Genomic DNA, 23,912 nt, shown 5'->3' on the forward strand with positions numbered 1-23,912 from the left:
TACCGAGAAACAAAGAAAATCATGTTCTACGTTAAAGCTTTGGACTGGACGCTGCTTACCTCAACTGGCATGACTTTCTTGGTTTCTACCCACAGTTTGTGAGTCACGTTGGAGACTTAGCTTCTTTCTTAATTATTTCTTGCTTTCTTGTCTGGTACAAAGATACTGCTCCAGATAGTTGCCAGTCTGATTCAGTAGTCCTAGCCCAGAAGGCTTTTTAAATTGCCTATACCTTTTGATGGATCTAGACCTCCACAAACAAGAGACACAATCTTTTCGATTTGAGACCCAATTCTTTTATAAATTACTAGCCGATGCCTGCGACTTCGCCCGCGTGGATTTAGTTTTTTCGAAAGCCCGTGGGAACTCTTTGATTTTCCGGGATTAAAAGTAGCCTATGTGCTAATCCAGGATATTATCTATCTCCATTCCAAATTTCAGCCAAATCCGTCCAGTGGTTTTTGCGTGCAGGAGTAACAAACATACACACACACACACACACACACACATACAAACTTTCGCCTTTATAATATTAGTGTGATTAGTGTGATTGTAATTTATCGTAAAATAACATAGTTAAAGTCCACGGCTTATGTACCGATTTTACAAATAACCTGCTTCATAGATGTGCACCCCCTCCCCTGCGGTTTCGCCGTGCGAGTAGTGCGACACCATCATTCATTTTAATACCAATTACAATTTTAAATTCGTAATATCTTTTGAATGGATTGTCCGATTGGAATAAAATAAAAAGTAATTTATAGCTATTGAAACAATCTTGCTCAATTAATAGTTTATTTGGATAAGGATTAGTATTTGACGATAATATGATCAATAAACATAGGCTAATAATTTTAATTACTTTTATTCTATGGAAAAGTGGTTATGGCTAAAATATAAATGTTTGGTTTATACTATCGCGGACTTTTTTGTAGGCATTATTGAGTTCTACAACTTTTCTATAGAAGTCAACCATACATCTCTAACCATTTAGGCAGCGTTCGCGAGAATCGTTAACGTACGGCAGTTTTTTCGACGCCTTACTCCACAATTTTCACTACCATGAAAAATCCTATCTATTTTCCGGGATAAAATATAGCCTATACGGATTCGGAAGAATCCCTCTAAGTAATGGTACTTAAAAGAAATTTTGAAATCGGTCCAGTAGTTTTTGAGCCTATTCAATACAAACATACAAAAATACAAAAATACAAAAATACAAAGGTTTCCTCTTTATAATATTAGTATAGATTTACTTTAAGACTATTCGTGATCTCATTCCTACTTTCCCAGCAATAATATTATGAATTCTCAATAACTGTGGACTTCATTTCCAAAGCGACAGGTCCAAACTGCAGTACTACCTTTGGGCACTGGGAACGATCTAGCAAGAGTGATGGGCTGGGGCGCTTCGTGTGACGACGCGGCCAATCTGCAGCAACTGCTGGAGCGATACGAGCGAGCTTCAACCAAAATGCTGGATAGGTGAGCAGGCGATATAAGACTGGACCAAACTGGCTGCCACTGACTGACCTACAGGTCAAAGAACATTGCGTAAATAGGCCACTCGAAGTCAATGCCACGTAGGAGGGGCATTGACCCGAGTTTACATGCTATACACTGCGGGTTTGAAAAACATTTGGGTCATCACTAAAACTACATAGGCAAATGGTTATTGATATTACATTGTCTTTTAGGTAATATAATGAGGCATGTATTTAAACTATCTTTTTATTTTGTACTTTTAGGTTATATTGGTATTTGGTACCCAGTAGGCCGATCACGTCATAAAAAAAGATCATTTATTTTTTAAAAGTGCTCATTAAAGTGACCATATCATTATTTTAGAGGATCAAAATATAATGATAACGTTAAGTTTTTGCTAGAGTTCTGATTACACCCTGTAAGCATAAGTTAGCGGCATCGAATTAAGTTTCAATTTGAACTTGACGATCTGTGAATGGCAGGGTGAGCAAGGCTGAGGACTGAGTAGGTATTAATTGGAAAGACCAAAGTTCAACGAGTGTGGACATCTAGGTAATAATCGGAAAAGACCAAAGGTCAACGAGTGTGAGGATCCACAACCCGAAATCATGGTTAATGACGATATGAAACCCAAAACATTTTCCAAATCTTCGGGAGGCATATTTGCGACGATTACTGCACTAACAAGTAAATTAAAAATTTATTACGCCCCCAACAAGTGCAGGTTACAGTAATAGCTAGAAAAGAGCTGATAACTTTCAAACGGCTGAACCGATTTTCTTGAATTATAGATAAGAACACTCTCGATTAAGCCACCTTTCAAACAGAAAAAACTCAATTGAAATCGGTTCATTCGTTTAGGTGCTATGATGCCACAGACAGATACACACGTCAAACTTATAACACCCCTCTTTTTGGGTCGGGGGTTAAAAAAGGATCTTTTTTATCGCCATTTCAGCAAAATATTTTAAACATCCATTTAGAATCCGGAATGGTTAAGTAGGCACTCAAGCTTTTTGTGTATTACGGCTTTAAGATTATCTCAGCTTAAATCTAAAAGGCGGCGTGTTATGCTCGGATGTATAGCCGTTTTATTGTAGGCTTTTAACCGCTGAGCGGTCTAAAAATAGCGGTTTAATGTTCCGTTAAATGGGAAAGGGGTGACAAAGGGACATGAGACCCACTTAAGTAATGAGAAAGGAACATTTGAATCCTGCTAATATTATAAAAGTGTTAGTTTGCCTTACCTAGTGCCTTAGTTAGTGTGTGAGTTAGCTTGCGCAAACACAGTAGGTACATAAAATGAAACACAGCAACATACAGAGAAAAAATACAAATACTTGCAAATAAAACTTAAATAGGTATATAATAAATTAAAGACCTGGAGAGTGACATAGGTTACTTTTATCCACGCTATTTTTACAAAACATAAATCCACGCGGACCAAGTTGCAGTCATCATGTAATATTGTACTTAATAACGTCTTTTGTGTGGCTATGTTATAAGTTATAAATATTTTGAGCTGTAGGTAAGGATTAGTAGTTATAGAAATATTAAAAAAAATATATAAAATACCTCCTGGACATGAAGGGCTTGAGTGAAAAAAAATTTGTTTACACCTGGAAATAAATTCTTAGAGGTATTTTAATATCATTATGAGTTCTTAAACAGTTTTTAGAAAGAAAACTAACGTTTTAGAAATAATGACCGCCTGAGTTTATATGACATGGCTCAGGAAACTACCTACTAACACACTCGTACCTACCTTATTTGTTTAATTCAGAATGTTTGTCAATTTTACCAAATCTTGTCAATAATCCCATTATTTTAATCAGCATTTTTTTACAGGTGGTCAATAATGACGTTCGAGCGCGCCCTGACGGCCCCGCCTCCCCCGCCCGCACCGCCCGACCTGCTGGAAGAGAGTGCACTCCTTAGGAACTTGCAGGAGATCGTGCAGGTGGGCTACCATAGCAGTCAAGGCACGTGTCATTACATATTATGTGTAGAAAACTGTCTGTATGGCGCTATGATAAGCGTTTATCTCGAAACGGAGTCCTCTTTTTTCGATTTTAGTTCAAATCAATTTTTTATCTAAATCGTCGATGATTGGGTAAATGCCTAAAACTAAGTTCCAAACACAACCAGCGGGGTGATTCACTAACTTAGTGTCTAACTCTGAATCATAGCCATCTCATTTTTTAATCCATTGAAGGTTTTCTACGAAAAAATATTTTAATATCGCCCGGTGAAGCAGCAATGTAGAAGCAACCAACCTCGGTGGCTATTATTCAGTGTTAGACACTTAGCGAATCACCTGGCTAGTCGGAGAAGACCAGGCTTGACTCGTCACAACACTACGTATAAAATGAAGTACAAAATAAAGTTCTATTTCACGAAAAACTTAGAAACTATTAGCACTCACACAAACATAGAAACTATGTTAGTGTGAGTGCACTCGTACACATTGCTATGTGTTCGTGGTATTCAGCCTCGACTGTGACGCGATTTACGTTATGCACACAAATGCGTTAATCCTTATCGATACACTCACTACAACCATGGCTAGGCGGTCTTCGTGAAATACAGTGGAACCCCGGTAATCCGACAAACGTTTTTTTTTCCGACAAACAGGACATTGTCGAACTATCGAATTTGTCGGATTATACTCGTAGAGTGCCTAAGACCCCCTCTAATCCATTTTTTTTTTTACAAAAGAGTACCTACCTATTTGGAGTTCTGTAAGTACGGTCTACCTTGTAATTCGACAAATTATTGATCCAATGATAAGATTCTATAATGTTATACATACTCTGAAATACAAATCATACCTACTTCACTATGTACCTATGTCAAATATTTGTCAAATTTAGTAAATTCAATAATAATAGACATGTCGGATTGCAGGGGGTGCTGGATTAGACAGGGGTCGGATTACCGGGGGTCTGTAGAGCAAATTGCTTGTAGGCGGGCGAATGCGGGGAAAGCGAATCGAGCGTAGCACGAGCGGCGTTGCGGGCGGGGTGCGCGCGGCTGGCGGCGGCGGGCGAGCGCGCGGGCGGCGGCGCTGCGCGTGCGGCGCACCGCCTGCGACGCGCGCTGTCGCTGCTGCTGCACGCGAGGACGCATCTAGCGCACGACCATGCGCGTTGCGAGTAAGTTCCCAAGCATAGCCTCTTGTTAGCGGGCTGGAGGTCGCCTCATTACACTTGTTAACATCGAGCTTCAAGAGATTGTAGGCGGTTTTTTTTAAATTTACAGAATAGCGCTTGGCTGCAATCAGACCTGCTAGCAAGTAATGATGCAGCTTAGATGGAGCGCACTTGCCTAGAAGTTGCCTATTCACTCTTGACTTGAAGGTACCCATATTAAAAGTGAAAGGGAAAACTGATGCCGGAAGGGCGATCCATATCCTGGCGGATTAAAACCCAAACGCAAGCTAAGCTTTGGGCTCAGTTCAAGACTTCAAATACAAAATAGTGTAGTACGCTTCCGCAACTCTCGCCATCTGTGACCTAAACACGACTCCAACTCATCTCGTTGTTGGCCGAAATCATTGAGTTATGACAATGTACTATGCTACCTCAATGGCTGAATTAATAAGCACAGAACACATTATAATAAGTACTTAGTTGTAATAAGTAAAGTATTGTAATAAAAACTCTTATTACAATTTTAACTTTATTCAAGTGATTATTCGGTTTATCGTATATCCAGAGTTTCATTTATGGTCAACTTTCACCACAACACCCTAAAAGTTGTGTCATATTATTCTCAGTTCATGGGAGCCGATGGACACGAGTGACAGCGACCCAGAAACGCAACCGGCTGCCGAAAAAGGTAGCATCGAAAAGACTGAAAAGGTATCTACACCAGAATTCATTAAATAATGATGAATTTGGATTAGCCCCCTTTCCAAATGTATAAAAAAAATGTTTGAAAATCTTAGTTGTTACCAATGAAAAATCTCTTACCTTAATACAAGGTATATCATTTATGTAAATACTTATTTATTTTATTTATTTATTTAGTAATAGACTTAATTTAAAGAGAAACATTTTTCACCATTTTTTATAGACCAAAGCACTAGATAAAAAACAGACTGGTGTTTGGAATTTTGCAGCCCAAATAGACCTAACTATAGTCTCTCTTGATAGGCATGCACTATATTCGCTATTCAGTTGTGCTTCGCGAACTTGCAACTGCTCAAACCATAGATAACACACACATACCAGAGACATATACCAGAGACTAAAAAGGAGACGACATGCTCCACAGAAAGGACATAATATTAGTAATATTTAGATACTATCAACGCGTGCTCCACAGTTTTCATGCGAGCATTGAATGAACGTGTTACCAAAGTTAGTAGCCAGTGTAGCATGCATTTAAACTCATTATTCCTCTATTTGAGAACTTAGTTAGTTTATGAAACGCTTCCATAAATAATGGAGGTTATTAAAGCATCAGTGTGATTTTAACTTATTATAAGCAGTTGCAGATTCGCAGAGCACAATGGGAGCGCGAACATAATGAATACGCATTATACAATTTATACCTACCTTGTTCCGTGAGTCGAACTAACATAGGACGCTCTCAATCTGATAAAATAAACCGGCCAAGTGAGAGTCAGACTCGCGCACTGAGGGTTCCGTACTCGGGTATTTTTTCCAACATTTTGCACGATAAATCAAAAACTATTATACATAAAAATAAATGAAAATCTGTTTTAGGATGTACAGCTGGTAAAGCCCTTTCACATGATACCCCACTTGGTATAGGTAGTTATCTTATTTTGAAAATTGAAACACATTTTAATTTTTTTAATGATGTAACCACAAATTCACGGTTTTCACTTTTATTCCTGTACTTGTGCTATAAGACCTACCTACCTGCCAAATTTCATGATTCTAGGTCAACAGGAAGTATCCTATAGGTGTCTTGACAGACATGACGGACGGACGGACGGACGGACAGACAGACAGACAACAAAGTGATCCTGTAAGGGTTCCGTTTTTCCTTTTGAGGTACGGAACCCTAAAAACTCATGCCTGAGGTTATTGTACAGTCAGCAACAAAGCTAAGTTCGCACCCGCCCACAGCCGCTTGTACTAGCGGGTGCAAACCTAGCTTTGTTGATGACTGTAGATACGTGTGGTCATTAGGAGCAGTTGAACTGGGCGGCGCGAGGCTGCGCGCTGGCGGGGCGCGCGGACAGCGTGCGGCGCGCGCTGCGCATGCTCGTGCGCACGCTCGCGCAGCTCTTACCGCAGGTACCACAAGCCTGAGGCTACTGTACGTGTATATATTTATTTGGATATAGCTATCTGCATACAATTGTTTTTAGTTTTTAGTTTCTTTGTTTTATCTTGATTATTTCATGTTTTGTCTAGAATAAAGTTTTCTATATCTATCTATCTGTCTATCTATATATGCCATGTTAAATGATGGTGCAGGAAGCGATCCGCGGCGAGGCGAGTGGCGCGAGCTCGGCCAGGCCGGTACCGGAGGGCGGCGCTGCACCAGACAGTGGTGCGCTGCCCGTGCCGCGCGCCTTCGCCGACAGCCGCCGCTCCTCCGCCGCTTCCGCCATCTCCGCCGCCTCCATGCAACCAGACAAGTAAGCCGATCAAGCAATCTAGCTACCCGCTTACATCCAAAGATCTAAAGAGCGCGTCAGTACAAATGGTCACCACCCACTTCTCGCCACTTTAGTATAAGGCTTGAGCGAGCTGTAGGTGTTAAGTGAGATAGAGCGTGCAGCGTTCATCGCATTCATGTCATGAATTAATGAATGATTTACTTATTAAATGTTCATATTTCATACGCACAAAAATGTCCTGAGTGCCGCTCTCTTACTGATCTGACAGCAGTCGCCCTGCTGGATGCGCCTCAGGTCTTAGTCGTAATATTTCAAGTTCCATAATCATAGTTCCAGCCGTCTGGAGGTCGTCGCATGCTGCGCTTGCTTATATATTTTTTTCCTTTGTCCACAGCATTCCAGATGTAGATGAAGACATAGTTAAGTTAATAAGTTCAAACCCACAAGATCGTGTAGACAACTTGGACGTCGATAAGTGTGGCCGCAAAACAAGCTCAATATCGCCTCAGGACCGTCTTTCGCCTTCCAATCTTTCCTCCTGTGATACTAGCTCGTGCAAAAACCTCCTGAGGCCTGATATCGAGCGAACTAGCACCACGTTCAATAGCAGTAGTCTTACAATACCTAACTTAGTTATCTCAGACGATAGTGATAAGAGAGATTCGTTAATACAGGGAGAAACTTATGAATCGGACCAATTGACTATAATAGACATCGACAAGCCGTATACGGACGACGTACACTTCCAAGATGTTTGCGACAGAGAGACGCCGGCGAGCGGAGACTGCACGCCGGAGAGGAAGCTCTCCAGCGCAGACTTGGAGATAGACGCGACCAGTTCCGAGGGGTCCAACATTAGCGACGACTTTAGCTTAATATCGGAGATCATTGACTCCAAACCGGGCGACGCGGAGGAGAGTGTCGGTATTGGGCACATCGATTCACCCGAAATTTCTGATACGTACATGAATTCGGAAACTATACACGGTGAATCTATAATGGATGATATCAGCTCGATGCTCGGACAAGATGTTCTTCTAGCGATGATGGGCAAAAACGGCGAAAACGAGACTTACACGGATGACACGACTCTATTCACGTCGGATACAGTTTCCGATATCCCGGCGGACGTGGACAGCCGTCATCCCAGCCTAGAGAAGAAAATTAAAGGGAAAATGAAATACATATCGAAAATAAAAAAACCCGCTGAAAACGAAGTTGAGAAGTTTGGTTACGAGAACAGAGTATTTTACATCGAAAATGCGGCGAAAGCTGAAGAGCAAATCAAGTATTGCAGCTTAGCACAATTTGAAGAAGGAAATGATATTGCAAGAAAATCGTTTCGAAAGGCACTGAGGAAAAGCATAAAGAAGAGAGTGGTCGACGAGCCCAATCTAAAGAATTTTTTGCCCAAAACAACAGAAGAGCTTTCATCCAGAGGTGATGAGACCCCAAACGTTCGAACTTCGCCAAAAAAAGAGTTACCGAAAACGATACCAGTCTTTGAAGAGAAGAAACCCGAATTTAGAGAACAAATACAATTTCCGCAAGTGAGCGTTGTAGTTGAACCTCCATCGCCGTCTCACAGCGAAGATAGAAGCATCAAAACCTGCCAAAGCCGTATGGCATCAGTTCTAAGTGATATATACGACCAAGGAACTGACACGTTAAGTGTCTACTCTCCAGAACCTAATGTTAGAGATAGAGAAAGAAGGCAATCTGACAATCCAAAACTTCTAGGATCAGACCCGGAATATGGCCAATTCCTCAGTTGCTCCCCGGCGGCCACCAGGAGGATATCATGCGGGAGTCTCTTCAAGCCTGGCGAACCTGACAAGTTAGTTGAATTATTTGATTTTATACTTCAATAATGCACTTCCTGATTATTATAATCTGTATTATATGACCTTCCTTGTTGCTTTTACACACAAAAACACCGCTGAGTTTACTTATCGAATATTTAAAACTTGTATTTTTAAAATGGTAATGAAGACTGGCTACACAAAAATCTCTAAATCAAGTTTAACCAAAAATCTTTCAAAAAGCAGGCTATCAACATCAGTATCATCAATATGGGGTGAAGGCGGCACTGCGGGCGGTGGAGGGAGTACAACCAAGTCGGATACCAGCGAACGAGCTAAAAAGTTACCAATCATCAACCCCTTGGTGTCCCTCCCAGCTTGGCCACACGTCACACAAGGTTTCATAAGCCAATGTCTCTTGGCCAATGCTGATGCGTTATGTGCTGCAGTAAGCCCATTGATGGATCCTGATGAAACCCTCTTAGAAGGATTTTATGAACGAGCTGTTATGAACAACTATTTTGGAATTGGTATAGATGCAAAGATAACCCTGGATTTTCATAACAAAAGGGAGGAGCATCCTGAGAAGTGTAGATCAAGGGCGAGGAATTATATGTGGTACGGTGTCCTCGGCTCGAAAGAGTGGGTTAACAGGACGTACAGGTTGGCATTATTTATTTATTTTATGAGAAAATGTCGTATTGCTATTAAAAAGACCTTGTTTTCGGTAGAGCCAATATAATATATGCTAGATGCATTTGACGATTCAAAAGTAGGTATTTGTGTAAGTTTAATTGAATAAAAAATATTTTTATTTATTTTATAAAGTATTTAATGAAAATACAACAGCCTGAAATAAACTGACCAGTAATTATCGAAATGTTTTGGGAATAGCAGTGAAAAAAAATTCTAAAAATACTCGGTATAATATTACGATTCAAGGAGCAATAAAACAGTATGTTTTACTATGTATACTTTTCAGACATCTTGGACAGCGCGTCCAGTTGGAATGTGACGGACAAAGGATACCACTTCCAGAGCTCCAGGGAATCGTTGTGCTGAATATATCTTCGTTCATGGGAGGAACCAACTTTTGGGGAGGGACGAGAGGAGACGATATCTTTCTTGCTCCGTCTTTTGATGATCGGATATTGGAAGTGAGTAAAATATTAATTTTTAGGATTCCGTACCCAGGAAAAACAGAACCCTTATAGGATCACTTCGATGTCTGTCTATTTGTCTGTCTGTCCATCCGTCCGTCGTGTCTGTCAAAAATAAACTATCTACTAGTCTATGAGCTAGAGACCTGTGACACGTGGATAGTCAGACAGACGGACGGACGGACAGACAGACAGCAGAGTGACATTAATAGGGCTCCGTTTTTACCCTTTGGGTACAGAACCCTAAAAAGGTGCCCATAGATATTTTATATACTGCAGAAAATACATCAATATTTACTGTACGCAGGTGGTAGCAGTATTCGGCTCAGCACAAATGGCAGCATCACGCCTGATAAATCTGCAGAAACACCGCATAGCGCAGTGCAGGGCTGTGCAGATCAACATCCTGGGCGAGGAATGCGTGCCCGTGCAGGTGGACGGCGAGGCGTGGCTGCAGCCGCCCGGCTGCGTGCGCATCATACACAAGAACAGGGCGCAGATGCTGTGCCGCTCCAGGGCGTTGGAGACCAGCTTGAGGTTTGTGCACAAACATCTGAAGATCAATGACCAGAAGATATTCAATAGTGTAGAATGGTTAAGAATAGAACAAAAGGTTAGCGAAGGTTAAGAAGGAATTAAAATTTTTTACCAAGGACTCCTTCGCTGACTGATTACTGATACCGTTTATTGTGGTGTTTACTAAATTTAATCGTTATATAGTCGGTATTACCTAAGGGCAAGGCGTAACCTTTTATGAGCACGAACTCGCCAATAAACTGATGTGCAGTTTGGCGAGATTTAAGTTATAAGTTCATGTGGATTGTCTATACTTATGAATGAAATTGAAAAAAAAATATCACCAGATCGTCCCATGCATGCCTCGTCCGCATCTTCGCCATTTTTGGGGCCTCACAGCGCACAGGTCACCCAAACACCAAAAGCGATCTCTAGCAATACTGAGACTTGCAAGTTTAGTCTCAAGTAGCGTTTTCCATCTAATTAGAGGCAACTTCTAGGCAAGCAATTGCTTGCCTAGAAGAAAGTTGCCTATTCACTCTTGACTTGAAGGTACCCATATTAAAAATGGAAGGAAAAACTGACTGGGAGTGCAAGGGTCTGAAGTAAAACATAACTTCATTTTTCATTCAACAGGACTTGGGATGAGAAGCAGCAACAGAAAGCGCACGCGGGCGCGCCCACGCGTTCTCTGGCGCCCGCCGAAGCAGCGCACTTGCTGGTCTTACTCGATGACGTCAACACCATAGTCAAACACGTTAGTTGTCTATGAAACTTCGTTATCTTACCTTGTTCCTTGAAGTGGTCAGAGGAAATTTTGAGGATTAAGTAAAAATTAAACCTTATTTGAATTAAAGTTCTTGCTCGTCGCTCATAAAAATAGCAAATTCAAACCCCTGCAAATTAATAACACGAACTTATTAAATTATAATAAATTTCCAAAACTAACTGATTGTTATTATTGTTTGGTTCACGTAATTCTGCACATGACACGCTTAATTTGATTTCCGGAAAATTATTTTGCGTTCCAGGGCGTAAACGTAATTTATTTAATGCGAGTTATTTTGCCTCATCCCCTGAGATACGCAGAATTTCACATATTGTATGATTACTGGTTATAACCTGATTTGTTCTCGTTTCAATGAAGCTAACTGTTACATTATCGTAGCTTTTTTTGAATATGCAAAAAAATTAATAGGTACTTAAATTTTCTATAAAATCTTAAATTTTTAGTATGACCAATATTAGCAACAATTCAAATGACCAATATTAGCCTAACTTTTACTGAATAATATAAGCCTAAATTCAGATGACTAATAAATGCCTAATTTTAAATTATTATAAGTTACTTTTTAAATCAGCAGCCTCACATGAAATTAAATTAATTAAACTTCAATCTTCACTAGCTTTTTTCTACAACTTCGTCCGCCTAAGATTTTCGAAAATCCAGTTGTAATTTCTCTAAATTTTAATAGTCTCTAATCTCTTAATTATAGAGATAATATTATATAAAACCTACAAGCAAAATCTCAAGTTTTCATACTCAGTAGTTTGAGCTACTGTTGCGGCTTAGATACTTTATTATGTACAGATATATCTTACATGAATTCCATGAGTCCAAAATAATTAGCCTTGGATGTCTAAAATAAGTAAGTAACCTACTGAAAAATACTTGTGGCTTGTATTGACTTCTGAAATTGAAACTCCCACAGATAAAACTGGCGTGCATTAGTGAAAATAGCACAGCGGTGACCGGCCGAGTGTGCAGTTCTCTCGCGATAGCTCGACGCATCTCAGCGCAGGCCGACGCGCTGCAAGACGCCGAGGGGAAGCTGCTGCCTCCGCCGCAACTGAGACGCTTGTTGGCTACACTGGTCAGTGCAAGTTTACTTAAAATCGGGTCAGGAGAAATAATTAAAACATACTTAAAAGTAAATTTAATTAAAACCGTTTAAAATAAAGCTATATTCTTTTATATAATACAGGTGGAAAGTTGTCACGAACTACTGGACAGCGGGGCTAACTTGGGCAATGCAGCAGTGGGCCTGCGTGCACATCTGACGCGCTGCTCGATACGAGACGGACTAGCGTACATACAAGCGGATGAGGTATACATTATGAATTAATTACATACACATTACACAACCTATAATAATATTAATCTCTTTCCGACCGAATTTTAGCCCCGGCGACTTTCCATAGGCTTGGAGATTAGCCAACTGCGCGGGTGATATTATAGTGCACAAGTGTGTGCGTAAATATAGATGCGTTCTCTAGAACCACAGTCTCATAGCCTGATGGGACGGAAATCTGACACGACCGGAGAGAGATAAGTCGTAAGATCGACGGATGTACGTACTCTCCGAGGCACGGGGATGACACGCCGCCAATCAGGAAACCCCAATACCTGTTTTGACCCGACCCAGGAATCGAACCCAAGACCTCGTGATCCGCAGTCGAACATGCTAACCACTAGACCAAAGGAACAGTTACACAAAAATTATGTTTGTAACTATAACATTATTACTAGGTATAATGTTATGAATAGGTAACATTTTCAGTGAGTCGGATAATTTAATTAACAGTCATTAGTCATTACCTACACACACAGTATGAATAATTTAATATTGCTATTCACAACTCTGCCGACTTCCAATATTTTTTTTAAATTAACTAGGTATGGCTTTATTTTTTTTATAATATAAAAGAGCACCTACTCAAAAATTTAATTGATGATTTCGAATTATTTTAACAATAATTTATTTTCATTACTCCCGCATTTTCCAGTCATCGCACGATAATATTCCAAAGACATATCGTAGAATGTCTCTAGATGGCATTAGATTGTACTATTATAATTTTACGCATAACCTAACCTAACAGTAACTTCTTACGGCACATTTTCCTTTTCCACATTTCTTATACAAATCATATCGGCTATTTACCATCTTTAAAATAGTGCTTTATTCTATAAACATCAACTGTGCCATTAAAAATTTGTATACAAGTCCAAATTAGCCAAACATTAGTGACCTGTAAACGTCGACACATAGCCAGATAAAACCTCCTTATAGATTTTCATTCATTAAGCCCATGTTCCAATTACCTGCCCTAACCTATCTCTCCCCTCATAGGTACCTCCAAAGAAAACTGGCAGCCGATGGCTTCGCGGGCGCCGCAGTGTGTCCGAAGGCGGCAACACTCTTACACCAGCACAAGTTCGTACTTGGGGAGTAAAAGAAGTTCAAGTTTGGCTGGAAAGTCTCGAACTCGGAGAATACAGCGAAGCCTTTACTAAACATGATGTCACAGGACGGGAACTTTTGTCACTGGCTAGGCGAGATCTTCGCGATCTAGGAGTCACGAAGGTAGGACATGTCAAGAGGATCCTTCAAGCTGTGAAGGAGCTGCAGTGACGACGTCGTGGCCGTTCGGAGGGGAATGGCCACGGATAGGTAACGCATTCGTGAAAAATTGTAAAGGAATTTCCAGCTTTGTAAACAAATATGGCAATAGTTCGAAGCAAAATGTTGCATAGCTCAGGAGTTTGTTTTTTATTACATAAAGACCTACCTACAAGTTTTCCACACTATTTTCAATGATTGCGAATAATGTTCAAATAAGTCGTTAATTTTTTGTTTACAAGCTGAAAATTTCTAAAAGAAACATACGTGTAAAGTTATCCTTTCGAATTCCATTCAACCCCCATTTACCAGTGACCATGACCAAAAATTTCAAAATGTGCGTTCGAAAGTTGAACTGTTTCTTTGATGATGATGAAATACGTTGTCTCTCCAATTCCTGTACTACCGCACCAACTATGCTTATTAACTCTAAATAAGGAAACTTTTCGTGCATGAATCTCGCTAACTTTCAACAGCACTTTAACTCGCCAACATTCCCGATAGTAAGTTTAGAACGAGTTTCGCGAATACTGAGTACTGAAGTAGGTTGATGCAATTTATCTTAAGTTCCGTTCCAGTTATTCTGATATTAAAGATGTTGATGATACCTCGGTTATCCAGAAACTGATTGACAGGTCTACAAATATCGATATCCTATTCTGAGGAGACATAAGGGAGAATTGCTAAAAGAAACACTACTTTGAGCCTGTCAGTTTTTCTTTTATAAAAGAATATTAGTTATGCTTATCATGACTAATACTCCCCTTTCCCCTCCAATTAAGTGTAAAGCTTATGCCAGGAGTGGGTACGACAATAGTGCAACGGGTGGGGTTTGAACCGCCGCCCTTTCAGCATTCAGACCGCTCCTCAACTGTTGAGCTATCGAGGCTGTGTAGGTTAGTTTATAGATTTATCGTTTGACTAAAACGACTCGTGATTTAGGGAGTGGGTTGCATTTTTACGTCAAATGTCCCTTTTTTCATGAAGAAAATCCATTATGGAGACCACCGGCAGCGGGAGAGCACAGTGGTTATGCCGGACTTCTACCGATTAAACACCTCACGAAATTCCATCCCACCGCTAACGATGGGACCGACAACAGACAACTCCTTGTTACTCTACCAACTGGTGTCCGCTGAAGACACTACGTGCTCCCAAACACCGATGCCCCTGCCACAATCCGCCGTCCAACTCACGAGCCGTTTCAGTGAAACGGTATATACCTATAGTTCAGTTAAGATATTTGTATACAACCGAGTTAGCATCAATATCAAAGATACATAATATTACTTTATTAGAAAATATTATGGCCATAAGGTAACGACAGTTATTAAAATCCTCCGTTAGAAATCCAGTATTTCCGTTTACGTAGTTCTTTACACAAGAAATCGACGTCTATAGGTACAACCTTTTTTGTATAGATAGCAATAGGATAGGAGTGACTAATATTATGCTCATTTTATTTGACAAATTAGTAATTATTATAGTTTCATTTCAAATGACCAATATTAGTCTCATTTCAAGTAATATATTAATATTAGTTCCATTTCAAATGTCAAATATTGGCCTCATTTCAAATGACAAATATTAGTCTCATTCCAAATGACAAATATTAATTTCATTTCAAATCGCAAATATTGGCTGCATTTCAAATGATAAATTTGAAATGAAAGTTATTTAATAGGTATTAATCTCATTCAAATGTCAAATTAGTCTTTTTAATGAAATTTTAAGTCGTTTAAGATTTTGTTAGCCGTTCTTGTTATAAAAATCTTTAAAAAATATAATCTTTTTGAGGTAAATAAATGATTGAGCCATCGAAATGGATACCTCTTCCAAGCTAAGTTCCTTCATCAACGAAAGCTTTCCTTTTCTGTTCTATCTTTACTATATTTACTCTTATAAATACTCTAATAGTATTGTAAATGTACTTAATTAATTATTATTATTGTATTTAATTGTAAAGCAAAATTATAATGACAAGGCTATGGGATCACTTATATTGAAAAGTATCGACAACTGGAAAGTTTTAAGGGCATCACTATCTTCACCCTTCCGCTCAAGCACAGCACACAGCTGACAGCACCTCATTCAAATGTGAGTCTTAAGTGGTGTTCTTTAGGTCCATATTTTAATAAGAAATAACTGCTTAGGCCGTCTCTTTATCGGCTGTTTCTTTTTGATTTTTCTGTACGGCAGCAGGTATCAGTACCCGTACAATACCGCGTTGTCTTTTTTCTATTTACCAGAAAGAAAACTTGCCAAGGCAATAGAACTTACACAGTTGCTGCAACGAAAAATCATGAAATGGTTTAAGTGAGCATATCTTGTCATTGAAAAATGTATCTACAGCACACGTATTTAAGTTCTTTGAATGACTGTTGACTTAATTAGTGCAACGGTGAATGCTCTTAAAGTTTACAAAAAAAAAATGTAAACAAGAACGATTATAATTTGAATTGAACGAATTAAATAGGGATCAGAACGAATTTACTAGGTATTTACCTACTTATAACTAACCATAGTGTTTCAAGGCCCCAATTTTTTATGACTTTGAAATCGTACCAACCCATTTTGGACGCCTTGCATCAAATTCGATGGCATTCGATGGCTATGTGACAAAATAGCAATCACCCCTGATTGACTGACACTCTTTTGCTATTGACTATAATAAATACAGCAATATGCTCACAACTTCCGTGTTAACCCCCCTGCAAACGTCAACCTTGGCCTTTTTTGTATGAAGAAGTGTCAAAAGCAAAATAAAAAAGGCATTTTTCGATTTTCAATATCATAGAAAATCGGGGTCCAGTATGAATTACTTAATTAAAATATGTAAATTTAAATCTACATTATTCTCCCAAGTCCATAAATGTAAATTTCTATTTTTCCGAAATTCATAAATACGAAACTATATTTTTCTGAAAACCACAAAACTTGTCTAAACAAGTCAATCTCATCCCAATATTTAAGAAATATTAAGAGTTTCAAATAAATGAAGCTGCCAGTATTGCCTTCACGAAATATTAAAAATATGTAAATACGATTTTTAAATATTTAACGGAACTCCCCAAGCAATAAACTAAAGTTATCAAAAACATTCAAGATTAAATTATTAAACAATCTGCTAAAAAGCTGAACACACATTACAAGATGCGTCGAGCAATAGTCGTATTTTATTTTTTACTTTTAAACGAACTGACGTTTTCTGGGTTGCCAGTATTTGGGAAAAATAAACAGTGTTGGGACAAATGAAGAAAGATATGAATGATCGACTCAGTATGATGACGATCATCTGTGGATATAATAAAAATTATATTTAATGATATAAATAGTAACTGATGTGCCGTTATATCTGGGACTAATTCCACAATAAAAACTAACATATTTAGCTAAACTTTCTAAATCACATCTAACTAATTTAATCTACCCCAATCCCATCTAGACCGTACTTACCTACTTACTTATTTTATTTTAGTACCTAATGAATGAATTATTTCATTTTAATAATGTTCTCTACCGACCAATCTCCTATGTGTCTGCCTCAAGCTACTCGACACTGGCCACCAAACAAGAAAAGACGAAAAATAATGTTCTCTTTTTACTATGCTTGCAACCCTAGTAACAAAAAAATTGGTTGTCTGTAAAGTCGGTTTACTGACGATAGTTGAACGTGACAACAAAGGCCGATTGTGCTTCTTTGTCGCTCGTCCCGCGCTCTCGCTTGCACTTCAAGCCTTACATGGAACGCCTCAGAGCGAGGTAACGCCGCATGAGTCATGTTTTTTCGTGTCAAAAAATTAGTAAAATTAGCTTCTTTTTCTTTCAGTTTACATCGTTTAATTAAAAATACGACTATATTAATATTATTATGCACCTACCGGTTTTTTAATACTAAAATTGACGTCATCAACTATTGTAATGTGCTATCAGTTTTTTTTAATTACCTAGGTACCTACATTTTTCTCTAGGAATTAACCATAGAATACAAGACTTTAAAAAAGTTGGAACGGTCGACTAGTAATAATAAATTAGATTTAAAAATCTCTTCATATTATTAGGTATTTATTTAAAAACTGTTTTTTGACTAGTCATTAATGTTCGTTAAATAAATTTAAAAAAGGCTATTTACTATCGTCCAGAAATATTGTTTCAATTTAGTATTAAAATATTCGAAGTAAATTATTATTTACCAAGTACTTAGACTAGATGAATTTGTTTTTACAGATATCTCTGGTATTCGTAATTAACTATGCACGGATTCTATGTCTGACCAAGCAAACATTTTTTTAAACACCGAACCAAACAAATATACCTAATCTAATGCATGCAATGGTTAGTGTCAACTATTAACTAATATTGACTATCTACAATCGCTCACCATATTAAAATCACCTAATCACTTACTTACCTACGAGCAAGTATTTCATATTGTTATAGGCTCTGTTAAAAGAAATAAAACTTATTTCAATGGACATAGAAATCGAGCATAGCAAAAGATTTAAAATAATTTGTTAACTTCAAATAAATAAACATCGATTAAAATAAAAAAATAAAATCTATTCTCTACAATCTCTCGGTGTAGTAACAATAGAATTTGGTTAAATTAAACAAGTAGGCAATCGTAAGTAGGTGTCTTATCTCAATTTAATATTCTAAAAAAACATAAGCAATTCCTTTGTCTTTAATTACTTAATAGTTCGATACGTTGAACGCATTCGATGTCGTTTTATAAATATGTATAATATAAATAATAATAATAATATTACTCTTTTACATAAAATGTGATCTCTCGTCTTTATTATATCTAGATGTAAAGTAGTCGCGTCGGTTATCTTCTATATATAAATATAAAAGGAAAAGCTGACTGACTGACTGACATTTATAATCGCACAGCTCAAACTACTGGACGGATCGGGCTGAAATTTGGCATGCAGCTATTACGACGTGTTAAGACTATTTTTTATTACTGCATGATATTAAGAAAAACCTTTTGCTGACTAATTTGGAAAAATGTCATTACGCGCGCGTTTTTATTACAACCGCGCGTAAAAAAAATCCCATGAACAATTTTTTTAAATTCTCATCTTCTGCATGTTCTATGTAGTTTCACTCCCGACGCGACTGCTTAAAGGATCTAGGATCTGCCTTATAGGTGTTTTTTAAAAATGTACCTCCGAGTTATCTCTATTTATACGTACTCGTGTCATGTGAATATAAACTGTGCGTCTAAATTTATATTTACATAGTATTTATATATTATAAATATATATTAGTTGTAATATAAATAAAGTTGTATAATAATTATAATTAAAATACCTAGTCCTAAATATTCCGCCGCGTATCGCGGCAATATTGCCTTAGAACTCTAGAACTATTTTAATATAACAAAAATATACCTAATACTTTGTAAAAAAATATAATTTGAATCCTGTTATTGTTCAGGGTTATTCAATAACTATCGGCATTTTAATTAGCTTTGAATTTATACCATTTTAAACACAACATAATAATTGCTCTTGGTACACCTCTAAAATAAAGTTTTGCAAATTTTTTCATAAAATATGACAAAATAATAAAAATTGCTACATCTTATTTAATTTTTGACTCTATAATACTACACATACCATAGATTTTTTGAGACGGATCCTTTTAGTAGAACATCTCTTAGAAGTAAAACTCTTTGATAATATCAAGCCTAGCTCAAAGTTTAAGAAAAAAAGTTGTTTGTTATATATAAATTCACAGCAAAAAAATGGCTGTATGTTAAAAATAACCTTGTATAATACTACAATACACTTGTGAATATTATTTTCAAAAATTTGGATAGTCCCGCATTGTTTAAATATAAATTGTAAAATCATTCGGGGTATCATTTTTACAATATTTCGTAAGTTTTGAATTTATGAATATTGTATAATTGTACAATTTGAAAATTTAATGCATAATTTTCTAATAAAATTTAGGTTTAAACTCACAGACTTGAATTGTGTTTTTTCGACTGAATGTGAGTGAGACTGTTGATGTATTCGTGTTATTTGAATTGAATAGTGTTTTTTTTTAAATTATATGCTGAACTAAAATATTATTAATAAATTAAAAATTTAACATGTTACTTGTTTCCTTAATTAAGTCTTCTGACTCAAATTAATTGGCATTGAATTAAATATAAGCTAAATCAATATTAAGAACTTCATAAAATACTTCTAGCATTTCTACATCTTATTTGAGTCTACAAAATAAAGGTGCATCCAGATCATGTAGGTAACATAAAATGTTATAAAACTTTTGTTACATAACACATCATTGTTTTATGAGCTAACATGACGTGTTCATACTACTTAAAAGTAGTACAGATATTATGAATAGGATAGAATCAAAATTTATTATTCAAATAAACTTTTACGAAGTGCTTTCGAATAGGAATCTACCACTGCTTCATTCCGAAGCAGTGGATCTTTACTTGAATTATTCTTCGTACTGAGAAAGACCAGCAAGGAATGCTGACGCATGTGTTATACAGGATGTTCAGTAATTAGTATATAATGACTACACCTACCCATGCTACTTTGATCTGATAAATACAATGCTGAAGTATAATGACGAAATTAAATTATAAAATTTTCCATACAAAATTTAATTCTTTTTTATGTCAGAGTTTTCATTACCCCAACGTGCCCTAATTCACTGAGATCGTTGGTCATCTTTAAATAGGCGAAGTCAACGATCTCAGTGAGTTACGGCACGTTAAGGTCATGAAAACTTTGACATTTAAAAAAAAATTAAATTTTGTATCGAAAAATTTATAATTTAATTTCGTCATTATACTTCAGCATTGTATTTATTAGATCAAAGTAGCATGGGTACGTGTCGTCATTATATACTAATTACCAAACACCCTGTATAATAGATGATCAAAGGAACTTCTTGAAGTGAAGTTCGATCGTTATTATATGATTCGCTTCATTCGAAGACATTACGGAAGATATTCGGTTGCAATTTGTTTTAAATTTAATATTTTTTTTCAAACTATTCTAGTGTACTCATATCAATTAGATAAGTACTTTAGAATTCGTGATAATTTATAGATATTTCGATGTTTGGAAATTTTAAGCAATAAAGTGTTTCTTTTTTGAAAAATTCATTCCTTTCAAAATAAGATTTTTTTCATATTTTGACTAGTCGTTACACCGAAATTAAGTTTTAAAATAAATACTTTATAATATTCAATGTCTCAAATTACAATTAACTATGTTATTATGAATGTATTATATTTTACGAATTTAAAAATCTTATTCAAACTGGAATTAAAAATAATTAAGGGCCTATTTAGGTTTGTTTTACAAAAAAAAATGACGTAAAACAAATTTGAATAAACCTCGCTCTACACTCACTTGCAATCGCAACTTTTCGCAGTCAGTCAGTCCCGTTGTCGCAAATAACAAAACCCATATTGGACGAGAAATGTCACGAAATAATTATGAACGCGCTGCCGAGAAATTATCCTCAGTTATTTTCTCGGATTTCACGGGCGAGTGAAGAGCGGGCTTATCTATGCCCTGATTATTAAAAAAATACTTATCTATTATTAAAAAAAAAATTGTAAGACTGACTCTTCGAAATCGTTTTGTAAATATTTAGTTGGTTGTAAATATTTTTTCATAATACACAATACTAATTTTATTTTAAAATAAATGGTATTCTTACTTACTTACATAATATTTGTCTCATTATAATATTTAATTTAACTATATTTATTTCGGGTTGTGTTCTGTTTCTTTGTGATAAGATTATTAATATACTTAATCGAACGAGTAATAAAACTGTATATTACAGTACCTAATAACTTCGCTTCGACTGAGGGAAATTAGATAGCGAAAAACAAAAATGTAATGAATCGACGTTTGGATCGATGTTTGGCTCTATTCGTTGTTTATTACGACCAATTTTACGTTTTCAAATAAAAATAAGTAAAATGCAGAATTCTGTAGTATGGAAATTACACATGTAATTGAAGTCTGCGGTGAAAATAGCAAGTGGACTTTTTTTTAATGTTTTGTTGCAAACTCAGATTTTTGAAAATGTCTCAGCCAATCATCGCGTGCGTCCGTTCGCTGCTGTGACAGACATGACGTGTTTTGTTCGCGAGAGCACCGTCTATCATTTTCCTTTAGTCTGTGTTGTTCATTTGATCGTTACCTATTTAATTTAAGTACTTACTTAATGCTCAAATAAATTAATCTTAAGTTATTTTGTTGGAGTGATTGAAAAAAAATGTTTGTTTAACCAACTTGTTTATTCTGCAATAAGCGAATAAATAGTTTATTCAAGCCGTTTTGCAAAATCCTCAAACTTTTAATGTAAAAAAAACCAGAGCGACTTAACTGTGCACCTCCTCTCGCTCTCTCACTACGTTTCTCGTATCTATCTCTCGCTCGCTCGCATTGTGGCGATATCGAGTTGCGGTGCACAGTTAATTTGTAGGTGTGAAGGCTGAAATATTTTCTCAGGGTTCATAATAGCCAAAAGTTCTTAGCTCCCATAGTGTAGGTAATTGCGGAGAAATTTTTTCACCTTTACCTACTAAGTATGATGTTAGGTCTGACACTCATGGGCTCTTGGACCATAAGATAAGTTTTCTAAAGGCGTAAATGCATTACTTTGAAGTAACGCAACAAAGGTGATGGGTGTCATACAATACATTTTACATACAGTCTGTTTAAAGTACGCTCTATACTATACATCTCAACCTCAGCCAACACAAGTCACAAGTCGTTACACGCTACAACACAATGTGTTTGCAACTTTATGATCATTAGCTGAGTCTACACCTGACGATCCACCGCGCGAACCAAACGCACGTAACTACGAACCGAAAACTTAATTTGATATAATCCCCTAAAACAGATAAATCGCAATATGCGATATCTACTGCCCGCTCTTCCACTGCTAAACATACAGGAAAAGCCAGCCACAAAGCAAGCAATACGCGCCACCACCACGCAACGCCACACAAATTCCCCAAAATACACTCTACGCACGTTTCGCTCCGACACTGGAGCATCCTCAGGAAATGTAGACCTTAAAAATAATTGTAATCGTGGTTCCTTGTAACTATATCATGGACTTTCTCAAAGTTACGCCTATTTGGCGCGGCGCGGCAGTATAGCAAGTTCCTAAAGCTGGATCGCAAGAGTACAGTCCACGTTATATGCTCCACGATCCTGGATCGTACGTAGATCGCAGGTTGCCGATCCAAAATGGATCGTACGGTGTAGAGCGGACTATCGCGTAGCGTCATGAGCGTGGTCTAACTTTTTCCTATACTCTTTGTTCAATACTTTATATTAATAATAATTGTACTTACTTATATCTATTTTTACTAAGTTCAAATAAAATTGTCTTGTGAGGTTGATACGTTGATAATACTCTGAATTGAATAAAGTTATTGTGTATTTTTCTCTCAATATTTATATATTTGGGAAATTCAATAAATTATACTGTTACTCATTTTGTGTGTTTATTTCATTCACCTCTCGAAAATATCCGAAACAGTCTCATGCCCGGAACTTCGTCCGGTTTTAAGTTATAAAAAATCGCATGGGGACTTCTAATTTTCCAGAATAAAATGTCCATCTCCAAAATGTAATCTATCTCTTTCTCAGATTTCATCAAGATCGTTTCAATAGTTGAGTCATGAAAAGGTAGCCGGCAAATAGATACCTAGAATTTCTCATTTAAGGCCTACACAGATGTGGACCTGTTCTCGAGGTACTTTTTTGTGTCTTCGAAACTAGTCGGGCATACTACAACTAACACGTGAGTTCAGCCGACAGACATTTATATTTTTGGTTTTGGTTTATTAAAAACATATTTAAAATGCCAATCCTTGAGGGGTCTGTGCTCTATAGTGAGTTGACGATGGGTTGTTGATGATGATGAT

General features: G+C 37.1%; 1 protein-coding gene across 4 annotated transcripts in view; it reads left to right on the top strand.

Moving 5' to 3' along the window:
- The window catches only part of LOC123864360 (diacylglycerol kinase eta), a 153,325-nt gene extending 138,624 nt beyond the window's left edge, over positions 1 to 14,701 (top strand). For 2 of the 4 annotated variants that reach the window (XM_045904724.1, XM_045904727.1), the window contains 14 exons: positions 1,340 to 1,485; positions 3,334 to 3,445; positions 4,453 to 4,640; positions 5,264 to 5,348; positions 6,651 to 6,758; positions 6,942 to 7,105; positions 7,482 to 8,924; positions 9,133 to 9,552; positions 9,872 to 10,046; positions 10,357 to 10,586; positions 11,202 to 11,322; positions 12,278 to 12,439; positions 12,551 to 12,673; positions 13,700 to 14,701. In XM_045904724.1, the coding sequence (XP_045760680.1) occupies positions 1,340 to 1,485; positions 3,334 to 3,445; positions 4,453 to 4,640; positions 5,264 to 5,348; positions 6,651 to 6,758; positions 6,942 to 7,105; positions 7,482 to 8,924; positions 9,133 to 9,552; positions 9,872 to 10,046; positions 10,357 to 10,586; positions 11,202 to 11,322; positions 12,278 to 12,439; positions 12,551 to 12,673; positions 13,700 to 13,981 (3,759 nt within the window). In that variant the 3' untranslated portion in view covers positions 13,982 to 14,701. The remainder of the gene's footprint in view (positions 1 to 1,339; positions 1,486 to 3,333; positions 3,446 to 4,452; positions 4,641 to 5,263; positions 5,349 to 6,650; positions 6,759 to 6,941; positions 7,106 to 7,481; positions 8,925 to 9,132; positions 9,553 to 9,871; positions 10,047 to 10,356; positions 10,587 to 11,201; positions 11,323 to 12,277; positions 12,440 to 12,550; positions 12,674 to 13,699) is intronic. The other 2 variants (XM_045904725.1, XM_045904726.1) reach the window with 2 other exon arrangements.
- Positions 14,702 to 23,912: the final 9,211 nt, after the last annotated feature.

This window comes from Maniola jurtina, chromosome 4 (assembly GCF_905333055.1).
Source record: "Maniola jurtina chromosome 4, ilManJurt1.1, whole genome shotgun sequence".
Lineage (NCBI taxonomy): Eukaryota > Metazoa > Arthropoda > Insecta > Lepidoptera > Nymphalidae > Maniola > Maniola jurtina.